The sequence below is a fragment of the Hippocampus bargibanti genome, linkage group LG05 (assembly GCF_051943395.1).
Source record: "Hippocampus bargibanti isolate YZ-2025 linkage group LG05, ASM5194339v1, whole genome shotgun sequence".
Lineage (NCBI taxonomy): Eukaryota > Metazoa > Chordata > Actinopteri > Syngnathiformes > Syngnathidae > Hippocampus > Hippocampus bargibanti.
In genome coordinates this window covers 8,032,634-8,048,118 of record NC_142738.1, presented here as the reverse complement: position 1 = coordinate 8,048,118, position 15,485 = coordinate 8,032,634, and the positions used below count along the sequence as shown (strand labels likewise).

General features: G+C 41.7%; 1 protein-coding gene across 2 annotated transcripts in view; it reads left to right on the top strand.

The window, feature by feature from the left end:
- tln2b (talin 2b) overlaps positions 1-15,485 on the top strand; it is a 136,383-nt gene that overhangs the window by 91,039 nt on the left and 29,859 nt on the right. Inside the window, exons 25-40 of one of the 2 annotated variants that reach the window (XM_088996139.1) lie at positions 3-131; positions 225-327; positions 1,766-1,974; positions 4,413-4,532; positions 4,651-4,848; positions 6,608-6,747; positions 7,616-7,709; positions 8,767-8,856; positions 8,957-9,079; positions 10,301-10,444; positions 10,648-10,809; positions 10,963-11,103; positions 11,795-11,976; positions 13,264-13,396; positions 13,494-13,595; positions 13,716-13,886. In XM_088996139.1, coding sequence (XP_088852265.1) covers positions 3-131; positions 225-327; positions 1,766-1,974; positions 4,413-4,532; positions 4,651-4,848; positions 6,608-6,747; positions 7,616-7,709; positions 8,767-8,856; positions 8,957-9,079; positions 10,301-10,444; positions 10,648-10,809; positions 10,963-11,103; positions 11,795-11,976; positions 13,264-13,396; positions 13,494-13,595; positions 13,716-13,886 — 2,241 coding nt within the window. Of the gene's footprint in view, positions 1-2; positions 132-224; positions 328-1,765; positions 1,975-4,412; positions 4,533-4,650; positions 4,849-6,607; positions 6,748-7,615; positions 7,710-8,766; positions 8,857-8,956; positions 9,080-10,300; positions 10,445-10,647; positions 10,834-10,962; positions 11,104-11,794; positions 11,977-13,263; positions 13,397-13,493; positions 13,596-13,715; positions 13,887-15,485 lie in introns of both variants that reach the window. The other variant, XM_088996138.1, reaches the window with a different exon arrangement.

The window sequence follows — 15,485 nt, the reverse complement described above, 5'->3', positions numbered from 1 at the left end:
AGGCCCATGAAGCGTGCGGTCCACTGGAGATTGACTCAGCCCTCAAAACGGTTCAGACACTCAAATGTGAGTTGCAGGATGCTAAGATGTCCGTTATTGAAAGCCAACTCAAACCACTCCCCGGGGAATCGGTGAGCCCACTGAAGTCGTATTGTCAAGATGTAAAGTGTCCATGGGGTCATCCCAGTTTAATAATTGATAATTGCACCCTGCTGTTTGCACAGTTGGAGAAGTGTGCACAAGATTTGGGAAGCACGTCAAAGGCTGTGGGCTCATCCATGGCCCAACTTCTGACTTGTGCTGCTCAAGGCAATGAACATTATACAGGTAAGGAAGATGTTTTTGAATTTCATTTCAAAAGAATCGCTCTGTCTAAATGTAAAAATACCAAAAAGGGAGGATCAAATCACTTCTCTGTTTTTACTGAACAAGAATTATGTGCCGATTGCTTTGCCTTTTTTTTTTTTTTTTTTTTTTCAGGCCCAACGAGGGCTCTCGTCTGAGGCATTCGAGAATGTTTTTCCCTATAACAATGAATGCTCACAGGCAGCTCGTCATGCTATGGCTCAGGGTGCTTCTGACTCCTCATTAATCTTATTTTCACTGGGCTTAACATTTAATCAGTAAATGGCTCCTCTTAGCTGGTTCATGCCATTCGGTGCAATTTTCTGCTATTCTTTTAGTATGTATAATACATTAGGAGCATCTCCCATGTGAGACCTTGTTGATTTATTTGGACATAGAGAGCATTTCATTAGGCTCTTTTTGTGGCCTTGTAAACTCCCAATATGCAGAATGTCGTGATTTGGGGAAATAAATAGGAAAACACCAACCTCTGTGTGTCTTGCTTTAAAGCCTATCACCCATAAAAATGATGAACTCATTCACTGTCAGACATGTGCAAAATTGTGTCCAATCCAGTGCCAGGGTTTTTGTCATTGTCACTCGAATTCAAGGACCCACAGAATATTGAGTTTTAGGACTACCTAAACATTTAATACAGGGCTGGAAATGGTAGACTCTCTTCTATCATCGGAAAAAAAAACGTTAATTCCTAAATTATATGGGTCTGGAGCTATATAAGCTTGAAATGAGAGCAGCTGTCCAAAATACAATGCAATGCATACATATTGGTTTATTTAGCGCTTTAACAACAGCTGAAGCTGGAACAAAGCGCTAACATGCAAAAAAGAGAAATGCTGCCCCCCCGTGGAAGGATAAAAAACATTGCCAGAGGCAATGGCTAGCGCTTTAAAAGCACCCGAACAAGAAAAAACTAAACCTGAACACATTCAGGAATGGCGCTCTCTGTCTTATTTTCAATTCCTGAATAAGTTTGTGGATGGCAGTGAATGAGTCAATAAATAATAATAATAATGTCATTATGAATGAAGTTACATTCCATTTGGAATGTAACGGAACAATCAAGGCAAACAAAGAGCATTAATTGAGCATTGAATTCTGAGCCGCACTCAAAATTGAGTCGACAGACAAATTTGAATTCTGTGAGTTTCCTCAAGACAACTCACAATGTGGATAAATTGGTTGTATGCCTGTGACATGCCCATATGGGTGACAAAAGGTCCCCAGAGGGAGCTTTTGTATTTTATTCCTGTTAGCCACTGTGCCATTTGCACGTCCGTCATGCCGAGTGAATGTGTCGTTTACTTCCAGGTATCATTTCAGCAAAATATTCAAATGTCCTGCCGCAATTTTTTTTACCAGACATTGATGTAGTTCCCTCATACACCTGTTTTCTTTACAGGTGTGGCCGCCAGAGAAACGGCGCAGGCATTAAGGACATTGGCACAAGCAGCCCGAGGTGTCGCAGCCAGCACGAAAGAGCCTCAGGCCGCAGCTGCAATGCTAGACTCCGCCCATTGCGTCATGGAGGGCTCATCCATGCTGATCCATGAGGCCCACCAGGCCTTGGTACATCCAGGAGATGCGGAAAGTCAGCAGCGACTTGCACAGGTAGAAAACCGAATAGGGTGATGTGATATTCTTGTGTCAGAGTTTCAATAACAAAGTGAATATTAAAAAAATGCTTAGCAGAGGTTATCAAAGGTACACTTTACATCCTCACTAGCTTTCTGGCCATATCTGTTTATGATAACATGCATTCATGAGAATGCAATGATATACAGAGGAAATAGAATCATGCCTTAATTTGCTTACCCTACAGAGCACATGGAAATCTTCATACATGTTAAGTTTCAGAAATCATAAATGGGGAGGTTTTCATACTCACGACTCTGTGGTGCGTGTTAAAATAATGTGAACGTTACAAAAGTGTCAATTAGAAGTAAATAAAACACAAAAATACTTTCATTGTTTATTTATACATTTAATTAGTATAAAGGTGTATTTCGCAACGTTGTTTTTTCCCACCATGGCTGACCGAAATATGCAAGCAACATATCGAACAAAATGCTAATGATACTCCACGATCGCTTGCTCTTATCCAAGAATATTTAGTTTGCCAACCTGACTAATATGTACATGCATATCATCATTTTTTTGCAGGGCGCTTTGGACTCTCGCTGCTACTATCAGCCATGTTTATTCATTTGCTCTTCTCGAACATCTGAAATCATGTGCGCTGCTAGACGAGCTATTCTCAATTCTCATTTTGTCGAGCGCCGGCTAGAAAATGACGGCGATTGAGGCTATTTGTAGTTTGGTCACTTTCCAATTCGGGGCGAATGGTATTGTTACAAAAACGGTGAAAAATGAGAGGGAAAAAAAATTGCCCATTTTTTGGGAAACCGGGAGATTTGGCTCTCTAATCATGAGGCGTGACGATTGTGGTCAAAATCGAGAGTCTCCCAACCAAATCATGAGACTTAAAGGACAACCGACGTCTCTGGACAAGTTGTGGCCATAATTTGTAAAATGGCTTCAAATGACTTCTACTGGGCGTATTTTAATAAGATTCCACCACATATAGCTATATTTTACATTTTAAGACTCTCTCTGAACATTCAGGAAGTCTTGTTTTTGAGTTGGTGACGAGTCCTCACGTGACGTCAGAAAAGGACCGCCTCCTGACCGTAAAAAAGACGCATTGTAGCGTCTTTCCATCACGTCAATGTATTTTGCTGTACTGTTTTTTTGAAACCCTTGTGTTACATTCAAAAGCCGCCAGCAGAGGGAGTCAAGCTCCATGGAAGGAATGTATCAGCCTGTGGAAACGGGCTGATTCATTCCTCACAGCCCGGTGGCCATTTTATTGCCTCTTTTTGGGTGAGACATTCCCCCCGCCCGTTTGCCTCAAAATGACACGGAATAAATTCTTTAATCGATTGCAAACATGTATGCTTTCCTCTTCAGAACTATTTGAATCATATTCATAACTGGATGTGTAACAAGAAAGCATATTATCCGAATCTGACGCCATTGTTTTGATTCACAAGCAATGCAAGACGTCTTGGCGTGACGTCACGAACTGGGGGCGGGACTTTCTGAAAATCCCCAATTCGCAACTCCATTTTTTGCAGATTTTGGACACTTTAAGTCATTTTTATTGGTGTTTTGTTTTGCATGTGACTAAAAATATCATACTGCATATTTTGGGTATTTTAGATGCTATAAAACGTTTTTCTGATGTCAGTTAGGAAACAAAAGAGTGATGTCGGTTGTCCTTTAAAACTGGAGTATCAAATTTGATACAGACACTTTAACACGATATATAATTCTAATATAAAGAATGGGTTACTGTATAAATATGCACTTCGTATTTTGATGTTTTTCTTACCGTAACTTCCCAAAAATTAGCAATGATTTTCCTGAAAACCCCAAAAGCATGATACACTGGTAGCACAACCATGTTGGAAATGACCAAAACAAAACTTGAGCTTCCTGTAAAGGGCATGGGCATGCAACAGAGGGCAGAATGCATGTATATGATCACATACAAAGTTTTTTTAATGAAAACATTCATAATGCTGGTGAGATAGAGGTCTCACTAATCAGCGTATCAAATATGATATGCACAGCATTATAGGGTTAAGTACCAATTTCATACTTTTAATCTCAAAAATGCCTCAACTGCCTTTGATCCCAGTCTCAATCTAATATATATTCCTTCAAATGTCATTGAAGTATCCCAAAATTCCAGTCGCAGTTCTCCTTCCCACAGTAATTAGTCGCTATTTTCATCCCCTGTCACCTGCCTCGTGTTTCTCACCACCTCTAGAGTAAAACATCCCCCCTGCGGCCCTCCAGGGAATAAACACTGCTGGTATTTGGCTGTGACAGCTACATGACTTAATGGCACAGATGACTTTGTGCTGTGAGCCCATCTTGCACATGAGATGTTTCCGAATTTTTCTCTGGAAACTCACATTATGTCGCAGATTTTTAACAATGACTCTTAGTTGTCCAGTAATGATTATTTCGGTTTTTTTCAGGTGGCCAAAGCTGTGTCGCACTCGCTGAATAATTGCGTGAACTGCCTGCCGGGTCAGAAGGACGTTGACATGGCTCTCAGGAGCATTGGAGAAGCCAGCAAGAAGTTGCTGGTAGAAATTGTGAGACCCGCTTTGAATTTCTATAACTGTTTAAAGGGCCGTACCTCTTTATTGACGAGTGATCACATTTAATTTACTGGTTGAACCGATAATGGCATTTTCCGATGTGTCTTTGAAGCTTCCCCCCTGCAGTAAAACGTTCCAGGAAGCTCAGACTGATCTGAACCATACAGCGGCTGAGCTCAATCACTCGGCAGGCGAGGTCGTTCACTCTTCCCGTGGAAAGAGCAGCCAGTTGGCCGCCGCTTCCGGGAAGTTCAGCCACGATTTTGATGAGTTCCTGGACGCTGGTGTTGAGATGGCAGGACACACACAAGTAGGTTTCATCATTGTATAAGGTCACTGAACAGTCGAAGGAGGATATTGTTGTCTGTGTATTTTACACACAAAGACCTAATACAGTGATACCTCGCCTTATGAACGCTTTAGCTAATGAACTTTTTGCCTTACGAAGATTAAATTCGCGAGAATATAATCTTGACATACAAACTAGTTTTTGGGAAACGCACAGCGCCACAATGGCTGGCAGACTAGTTTTCCGGCGGAAGAACACCAAACCACACGGTCGAACAGCGCCACTTTGGCTGGCGGACTGGTTTTCCACACCCACTTTCTTTCAGTGCACTCAGTGCAGATGTGGTTTGTTATCAAGTGGATAATTTTGCTTTTTTTGGGGAGCGAAAAAGACCCCACCATAGGCTAGTGTTAAGCCGAAGAGGACACAAAAGAAAATTACAGTCGAGCAGAAGAAGGAGATCATCGAGAAACACGAACGAGGTATGCGTTTGTGTGATTTAGCGTTCCAGTACCGGTATGCTACGTCAGCCATTGCTACTTGGCTAAGGGTGTTTCTGTGCTGTCTAAGCAACGGTCTCACGCAATAGAAGAGGTTGAAAAACTCCCGTTGATTTGGATTAACGAAAAGCAGCTAGCAGGGGACAGTGTGTGAGGGTATTATCGCCGAGAAAGCACGGCAACTTCACTCGGATATCATCGGATATCGTCGGATATCAAAGGCAAATAAAACGACTTTATTCTATAGTACAGTTTATTTCTTTAATTACAATACAATAGCACATTTATCATACATAAATAAGGTATATTTTGTGTATTTTTAAGGCTTATTTAGTAGAAAATTATGTTTGATGGGGACCTGGAAACAGATTATTCTCATTTTTAATGGTTTCCTATGGGGAATTAATGTTTGGAAGACACACTTTTCGCCTTACACACACTTTGAGAACCAATTGAGTTCATAAAATGAGGTATCACTGTATGTCATATTTTGGTCACTTGATTCCCGGCAACGGTCTCACGCAATAGAAGAGGTTGAAAAACTCCCGTTGATTTGGATTAACGAAAAGCAGCTAGCAGGGGACAGTGTGTGAGGGTATTATCGCCGAGAAAGCACGGCAACTTCACTCGGATATCATCGGATATCGTCGGATATCAAAGGCAAATAAAACGACTTTATTCTATAGTACAGTTTATTTCTTTAATTACAATACAATAGCACATTTATCATACATAAATAAGGTATATTTTGTGTATTTTTAAGGCTTATTTAGTAGAAAATTATGTTTGATGGGGACCTGGAAACAGATTATTCTCATTTTTAATGGTTTCCTATGGGGAATTAATGTTTGGAAGACACACTTTTCGCCTTACACACACTTTGAGAACCAATTGAGTTCATAAAATGAGGTATCACTGTATGTCATATTTTGGTCACTTGATTCCCGACCCCCCCCCCCGACCCCCCTCCATAATCAATCAAATTTACTTCAGCACATTACTTTAGCCAAGAGACAGATGTAATGAGATCTTGTGATGTTCATGTTCTGGTTATTTTGTTCATTAGTGTGGGAATATCTTCAGGGATCTGAGCTGATGTAGCGTGATACTCAAGCTTTAATAAGCCGCAGATGGGAAACAGCTAGTGGGGAGGGGGGTCCAATAGGTGTTTGTCGCTATAGCTCACTAGTTGATACCATGTCTCAAATTTGACAAGATGTATCATATAGTTTGAAACCAATCTCCCAAAATGACATTTGTCTTTTTGTTTGGCTTTGCAGAGCAGGGATGATCAGATCCAAGTTATTGGTAATCTGAAGAACATCTCAATGGCATCCAGTAAACTTCTGCTGGCCGCCAAGTCTCTGTCTGTTGATCCCAATGCAGCCAATGCTAAAAATCTACTTGCGGTCGCAGCACGGTGAGCTATTTACTGCATGCTTCATTTTCAGAATCAGAATTATCTTTATTGGCCAAGGATGTAGAACACACAAGGAACATGCATGGATCGGTAGCGCCTGCCTGATGGGAATAGCTTGAAAAGGTGGTGGGCAGGGTGAGGAGGGTCCGCACCCTTGTCTTGATTCTTGCAATGTGCAGATCCTGGGTTGGGCGGTGCCAATGATTTTTTTCCCACCATCCTAACTGTCCGTTGAAGTCGGATTTTGTCCATTTTTGCGGCGGCCGCGTATCAAACCGTGATGGAACACACGTGTAGAAATCTTTTTCGTCTTTGTCTTACCACCTTCTTTGGCAGGCTATTTTATTTTTTGTGATACAATTGAATCTCACGGAATGACGTGGCACAATTGTACTCCATTGCAATTCGAAGTAATAATATGGTTGTGTTCGGTTATCCTTGTACAGATCCTTGCATACATTTTTGGCTATATGATTTGATTGTTTGTGCAGGTGTATCCTACATCCCAAACGTAATTTAAATTTAAAGCTTGTTTTTTTTTTCTTTTAAAACACGGCCTTGTCCATTCAGTGTTGCTTGAGGGAGTCGTCTTCCTCCTTGTGGAGCGAAGCCAGGCAGCTGCTCCCGAAGGGCTTTGGGCCTGAGTGAGTTTTTTTCTGTCTAATTAGGAAGATAGAAGCCTTGTCTGCAAGCAGTCTGCACTCAGCAAGGCTGAACTACAAACCCGAGACAATTCTATCACTCCTGCACACGCCCGTGCGTCATTGCGCAATGCTCTGTTGACCTCTCGCAGTGAATGGCATGAATTGGGTTGCCGAAGGCGCGTGTGAATTACTGAAATAAATAAAAAGTGGCCTACGTGTTTCAGAGCGGTGACGGAGAGTATCAACCAGCTGATCACGCTCTGTACGCAGCAGGCCGCAGGACAACGGGAGTGCGACAACGCCTTGAGGGAATTGGAGGTAGCCATTTTTCCATATTGTTACACAAAATGCCAATCGTAAAGGACGACCAACACCATTTTTTTGTTTCTTAACTGACATTAGAAAAGCGTTTTATAACATCTAAAATACCCAAAACACGCAGGCTGATATTTTTAGTCAAATGCAAAACACCAATAAAAATGACTTAAAGTGTCCCAAAACTACTTCAAAATGACCTCGGAGATGGTGAGTTTCAGAAGGTCCCGCCCCCTTGTTCGTGACATCACACCAGGACGTCTTGCCTTCATCTATAATCGAAACAATGGCTTCAGATTTAGAGAAGATGCTTTCTTGTTACTCATCCAGTTATGAATATGATTCAAATAGTAAATCTGAAGAGGAAAGAATAAATGTTTGCAATCGATTAAAGTCGTTCCGGATCATTTTGAGGCGTCTGGACTCCAATGTAGCGTCCCGGAAAATGCACAAGATGGCGCCCAAGATCTGTTGGAAATGGGCTGATTTGTCTGCTGGGAATTTGTGTCAACTAGTATCAAATAGTAGTCTTGGTGCAACGCACGATTCACCATCAACACGGATCAACATGAAGTTTTCAGACCAAACAAGGTACCCAAAATGCATTGTGTGTCGCTTTCTCGGTCAGGGGCGTTCCAGACGTGACGTCACCTCAGGCAACGTCATCAACTCGAAAACAAGACTTGCTGAATATTCAGCGCGAGTCTTAAAACGTAAAATATAGCTATATCCCGTGGAATCTTTGTATAATACACTCAGTAGAAGTCATCTGAAGTGATTTTACAATTTATGGACACAACTTTTCCGGAGGCGTTGGTTGTCCTTTCACTTTAAATGAATGGCACACATGACATTCAGCCCCAATTCTGTGATGTCATAAGGACCATTCATTGCAAACGAACATTCAAGTCAGAAATACGGTCGATTCAATTACGCAAGTGAATGAGAACGATCGTAAAGCCGCATATTAAAAAGTGTTGAATACCAAGAATCATTTTATGGCAAAAAGATCCTTTTACAATGTTCAAATTCAGAACCTTACGTGTGTGTGCGCGTGTAGGCTGTGAGAGGACTCCTGGATAATCCCAGTGAGCCCATCAATGAACTGTCCTATTTTGACTGCATTGAGAGCGTCATGGAAAATTCAAAGGTAAGATGCCTTCAAAGTACATTTCCGTTGTCACATGAATCCCGTGTGAGAGTAGGTGACTGAACAGACCTGACATTTGAAAAACTTTGATATACTTTAGATCCTCGGAGAGTCAATGGCAGGCATCTCGCAGCATTGTAAGACATGTGACGTGATGGCATTTGGGGAGTGTGTAGGTGTGGCATCCAAAGCCCTCTGTGGGCTGACAGAAGCTGCAGGACAGGTGACATTAAACATTTTACTCATCTTGAACAAATAAACAAGTTGTCTATCCATGAAACACGTTAAAAATGAATGAGGAAGCTATTAGTAATTCCGAATGAAATACTTTCTCATGCACTTTGGAAGGATCAGGGCAACATTTGCACCCATTCCATCTGTGGATATTATTATATCTTTCTTTTAGTTACATTAACAGAAAGAGTACATTTATTTTTTTCTTTCTGCTTTACTGCTTTGCCGAAACTTTGCATTCAACTTTTGAATTATGTTATGTTAAAGGGGTGATTAGTCAATAGATATATATGATATAGATATATATATATAGATATATATGCTTTATTGCCACCAAGCAATAAAGCAAATACTTCTTTCGCTATTTAGGGACCAAACCCTGCCTTCAGTAATCGATACCCCCTAAAGCGGTGTTTGATTTCACAAATCGCCGACAAACCTCTTAACTCATTCACTGCCAGACATGTGCAAAAATGTGTCCACTCCAGTGCCAGGGTTTTTGTCATTGTCACTACAATTCCAGCACCTACATATTATTAAGTTTTATCACTACATCAACATTCAATGCAGCGGTCTGGAGTAATATGAGCTTGAAATGACTGCGGCTGTACAAAATACAATACATAAATATTGGTTTGTATATCGCTTCAACAACAGCTGAAGCTGGGACAAAGTGCTGACATGGAAAAAAGGGAAATGCTGCCCCCTTGTTGAAAAGCAAAATATTGCCAGAGGCCATGGCCAGCGGTTTATCGACACCCAAGCATGAAAAAACACATATGGGAATGGCGCTCGACGTCATATTTTCAATTCCTGAATACATTTGTGAATGGCAGTGAATGAGTTAAGAAGGAGAGGATCACAAAGCATCAACAGCACACTTCTTGTACACAATCATGAACCAATTTTCCATCAACTGCCTTCAGAAGTTATTATTAAGCACAGACAAACAAACCACCTTTCACAAGAAAGTATTACAACAATATTAGCTAGCGCGCTAGCTTAAAATCACACGCTAGCGCAAATGTTCTGCTATACGAACTGCCTGCTATCAATCTGCTCATTTTTGAGCATCGGCGCACATTTATAAATACTCATTGTAAGTAACAACACTTGATTAGCTCCCAGAAGCTTCACCGTGACTACATGAGTTCAAAAGTCTTAGAACGGTCAGATAGTTTCCTTTAACTTGTTCATATTTCTGTTCTAGGCTTCTTATCTTGTAGGTGTGTCTGATCCCAATAGTCAGTCGGGCTATGAGGGACTGGTGGACCCCATCCAGTTTGCACGAGCCCATCAAGCCATACAGATGGCTTGTCAGAGCTTAGTGGACCCAAATAGTAGTCCCTCACAGGTAGGAAATTCCAGGATTTTAGAGCAAGGTTGGACAAATTATCGTCGGCGGGCCAGGAGGCCGTCTGTCTGTTGAGCATTCCGTGATAAACTGCCCGGTCCTTTGGGCCATAGAGCACGAACATTTGCCCAGCCCTGATTTTGAATCGTAAAAAAAGTGTTTTAATTGTAAACAACGCCAACCGGTGTCCGTTGTCTCACCAGGTGTTGTCCGCGGCGACGATTGTAGCGAAGCACACGTCGGCTTTGTGCAACGCCTGCCGCCTCGCTTCATCAAAGACCTCCAACCCCGTCGCTCGGCGACAGTTTGTGCAATCAGCCAAAGAGGTGGCCAACACTACCGCCAACCTCGTCAAGACCATCAAGGTCAACTCCCCACCTGATCAAAACGTTGAGTGTCTATTCGTTACCAAATCTTTTTCAGCACGTGAGCAGTTCTTTGCATGGGAGTCGATCCGTTCAGTCATGACGGATGGAAAAACTGTCACGAGTTTATATGGAATGTCTCTTGTTTTTAAGGCTGTGGATGGAGATTTTTCCGAAGACAACAGAAACAAATGTCGAGTTGCGACCGCTCCACTCCTTGAAGCTGTCGAAAACCTGTCGACCTTTGCCAACAACCCTGATTTTGCCAGTATCCCAGCTCAAATCAGCAACGAGGTAACCGTTCATCATAAAATGCCTGCTACTAGCTGAGGTCTGGCACCGCCACCTCTGTCCATTAGGGACATATATAGGGCCAGAGTTACCAGCACAGCTTTAGTTATCTGACGAAGCTTTTCGGATGAGGAGTGAAATGTCCGACACCTTAAAAGAAGTACAGATGACGGCTGAAGAAACCTTTTCATTGCTGGACCACTCCTGTGCAACTGAGATTCTACACAGACGCCTGCAACTAAATGACATTGTACCATTGAAAATAGCACCCTACCCCGCAAACGAAACTAAACAAGAAGTCTTGTGCTGGAAATTTGAATCAATTTTCTCCTTTTCTTTTACTTCCACAAAACGGATCACAAAGAAACCATTTTTATGTTTTCAATCAGAGCTGAAAAGTCCTCGCAGCGTCCTCTAAAAGCTGTAATTTCTTGGAGGACCATGTTTAACGGCACTCACACCCTTACTGTCGCTCTAATCTTCATTTTGTTAATCTAATTGTCGAGGGAGGTTTTGCCTCGGATCATAAAGACCGAAGGAGTTTTTCTCCCCTGTTTCCGTAAAGCTGTCCTAATCTCATCCCGGAGTTCGATTGCTCACCTGATCTTCCCGCCGTGGTAGAAGAAATATTAACATCACTGTCCTACCAATCTAGCAAGAACCTCCATGTTAGTCTTTAATTTTTTTCCTCCAGGGTTCAGTCGCCCAAGAGCCGATTGTTCGTTCAGCCCTCTCAATGCTTGATAGCTCCACATACCTCTTAGAAACGGCCCGCTCGTTGGTCCTCAACCCCAAGGATCCCCCCACTTGGTCAATCCTTGCTGGTCATTCGAGAACAGTTTCTGATTCGATCAAGAGCCTCATCACTTCCATCAGGTTGGTTTCCTCCCAATATTTTCTTTTTTTTATGTACGAGGATGATTGACTGTAATATTCGAACAGTGTGAGGAATTTCACATCTTATGAGAGCAGACGGCTGGGCTCCTCTGTTGCCTGGCAACCACGCCGATGACAGGACTCCGAAAAGGCTGTGCGAAGCGCCTTTCAGTTTTTGGTCTTCACACTTGTCTTACGGTTGAAAAAAAAGAGTTTAAAATAACCAGCGTGTGCTGCTTTGGTCAACTAACCAGTTCCTTGTATACATAGTTATTTAAAAAAAAGGAAGGAAGGATAAAATATAGTGCATTTACAGTGATACCTCAGTTTGGTTTATGAACCTTTCGGTTAACGAATGTTACATTTATTCTTCACACATATGCACAACTTTGCTCAAAGCAATTATAATAAAAGCTGGAACATTTATGATAAATTTTACCTTGGCATACGAACTTTACCTTGCCATGCAAACTTTTTTTTGTACACGGAGCTGCCTCAATGAGTGATGTGTCGTTCGCGAACGAGCCCGTTCTTCTAACAACAAAATCGCAGCCGACTGTTTTTGACCTCTATTTCCCGCCCCCAGTCTTCGGTTAAAGCCACGTGATTGGTCAAGAACGCAGCAGTGAAGGGGGGTGGTTTAAACATTAAAGAGACAAGCAGACGACAGTGAGAGAGTTTCAACTTTGATAGTTCAAAGGCAGAGTGTAGACTGCAAGGTTAAAATATCCCATCACTCAGGCTCCACAAACAACCCGCACAAGCCATCTGTACACTTGATGCAAAAAGCTAAACAGAACACAATTGATCAGGAACTAGATACAATTATCACAGAGAAAGCACCTGCAAGGGATCATTCTTCAAGATGGTGAAAGAAGGTTACGTTCCTCATCAAGTGTTTAATGCTCATGAAACCGGCCACTCCATTCCATCAAGCCATCAACGACCATCACAAAGGTAAATAAAACCACTTTAGTACAGTACAGTTTATTTCTTTAATTATAATGCCGTAGCACATTTATTATACATAAAATAAGGTATATTTTGTGTAATTTTAAGGCTTAGAAAATTAGAAAGTAGAAAAATTATGTTTTATGGGCACCTGGGAACGGATTATTCTCATTTTAATGGTTTCCTATAGGAAATTCATTTTTGGGATACACACTTTTCGCCTTACACACTCCGTCTGGGAACCAATTAAGTTCGTAAGCCAAGGTATCACTGTAGATGCTATTTGTGCTGAAAGTGCCTCCATTTTTTTCTCCAAACTTTCAACCGACCCCCTAGGGACAAGGCACCTGGACAGAAAGAGTGTGATTACTCAATAGATAGCATCAATAAATGTATCCGTGACATCGAGCAAGCCTCCCTGGCAGCAGTCGGACAGACCCTGCCCTGCAGAGATGATATCTCTCTGGAGGTAAGCGTGTCTTGTCCAAGAAAAGGCGCTTAATGGAATCTGTAGTCCCCCCATTGTGATTTATACGCTAATTCGTTCTGTCTTTGTAACTCACTAGGCACTACAGGAACAACTGACTTCAACCGTGCAGGAGATCGGGCATCTGATTGATCCCGTCTCCACAGCCGCCCGGGGTGAAGCCGCCCAGCTGGGGCACAAGGTGCCGGCTGGTTCTGATAACATATCCCTTTTTATCCCCTTCTGGATTTTGATAAATAAGAGCTTCATCTTGTTCAACAATCCTTTTCCCGGATGACTCTCCTAATCTTATTTCACTTAGGTGACTCAGCTGGCTAGCTATTTTGATCCACTTATTGTGGCATCAGTCGGCCTGGCATCCAAGCTGCACGACCACCAGCAACAAATGAACATCCTGGACCAGACCAAGACCCTGTCTGAGTCTGCCTTGCAGATGCTTTACGCTGCTAAAGAAGGTGGCGGCAATCCAAAGGTAATAAGTAGGTTTTGGAGCAAGAGGTGGTCTCAAACTAGTGAGAGCCGCTTCCAAGTTTCATGTGGATGTGTTTTCCGTGTCAAATGTCCTTGAGCAACAGTCTGCTGTGGGGATGAATACGTCAGTTGCTGATTGTTTCAAAGTTTTTTTTTTTCCAAGGTAGGGCGGCGGGGGCTCTAACTCCCTCCTCTAATGATGCAGACAATGTGCACTTACAGTAATTGGACTGGTCTGTCTTTGCGGTGTGAAAGGTCCTTTTATGCAGGATCAAAGTAGTGAAAGCAACGACGTGTCACTCTTATGTATCATTTTTACCATTACCTAATGTAGAATTTGCATCTATTAGAGGAGCCGTGTATTCTCTTATTTCTCTTATTTGAGCAGCCTGAAATGCCCTTTTTTATTGGACTGGTTCCACCTGACATCCTTGCTTTTTCATTTCACTTTTTCAAGGCCATCAGGTAAAAAAATGAAACCTTTCTACAGAGCCTCTTCCAACCTGGTTGTACAAATGCTGGCCCATAAGGGTCATGACATCACTATCACCCGATTGGCTGCCAGATCTTGGGGTTACTTTAACTCATTCGCTGCCAGATTTGCAAAAATGTATCCACTCCAGTGCCAGTTTTTGTCATTGTCACTCAAATTTCGGGACCCGCAGAATATTGAGTTTTAGGACGACATAAATATTCAATGCAGCGTAAGAAACCTTAGACACTTCTTTCATCAGAAAAATAGCTAATTCCTATATTATATGAGTTTGGAGGTATCTGAGCTTGAAATGGGGACAGCTGTACCAAATACAATGCAATACATACATATTGGATTTATTGTTTATAACATTCCTTGATTAGGCTGGTTGAACCCAGATCTGCTTAGAAAACTCTGTGAGGGCAAGTACAATTGTGGACGATACTTTTGGATCTTGGTTTTTTTTCCGATCTCGATGAAATGAACACGCGCAACTGCTCTGGGTTAATGACAACAACAAAATAGTCATTAACCTAACAGTTTTTATAGAGCTTTAATAACAGCTGAAGCTGGAACAAAGCGCTAACCTGGAAAAAAAGGGAAACACTGCTCAATTGCCAGCACTTTATCAGCACCCAAAAATGAAAAAGCAAAACCCGAACAAATTCGTGAAAGGCACTCTACGTCATATTTTCAATTCCTGAATAGATTTGTGAATGGCAGTGAATGAGTGAACGAAAACTCCATTGCACGCTTCCATTGCCTGGTTTTAAGCGAAACAGACAGTTGGTCGCTAATCTCGTTAAAAAAACATGGCATTTAGAGCAACCTATTTGTTTTACAACACTTAACCATATTTACAATTTTAAATCCAGGTCTGGATTAAAAAGCGAAAGAAAGACAGTTGTCCGCCACCAATCCAGTTTAAAAAATTGCCATATACAGTACACCTATTTGGTTTATAACAACACTTAAAGGACAACCGACGTCACTTTTTTGTTTCCCTGACATCAGAAAAACATTTTATAGCATCTAAAATACCCAAAACACGCAGTATATTTTTACTCAAATGCAAAACACCAATAAAAAATTACTTAAAAGTGTCCAAAATCTGCAAAAACTTGA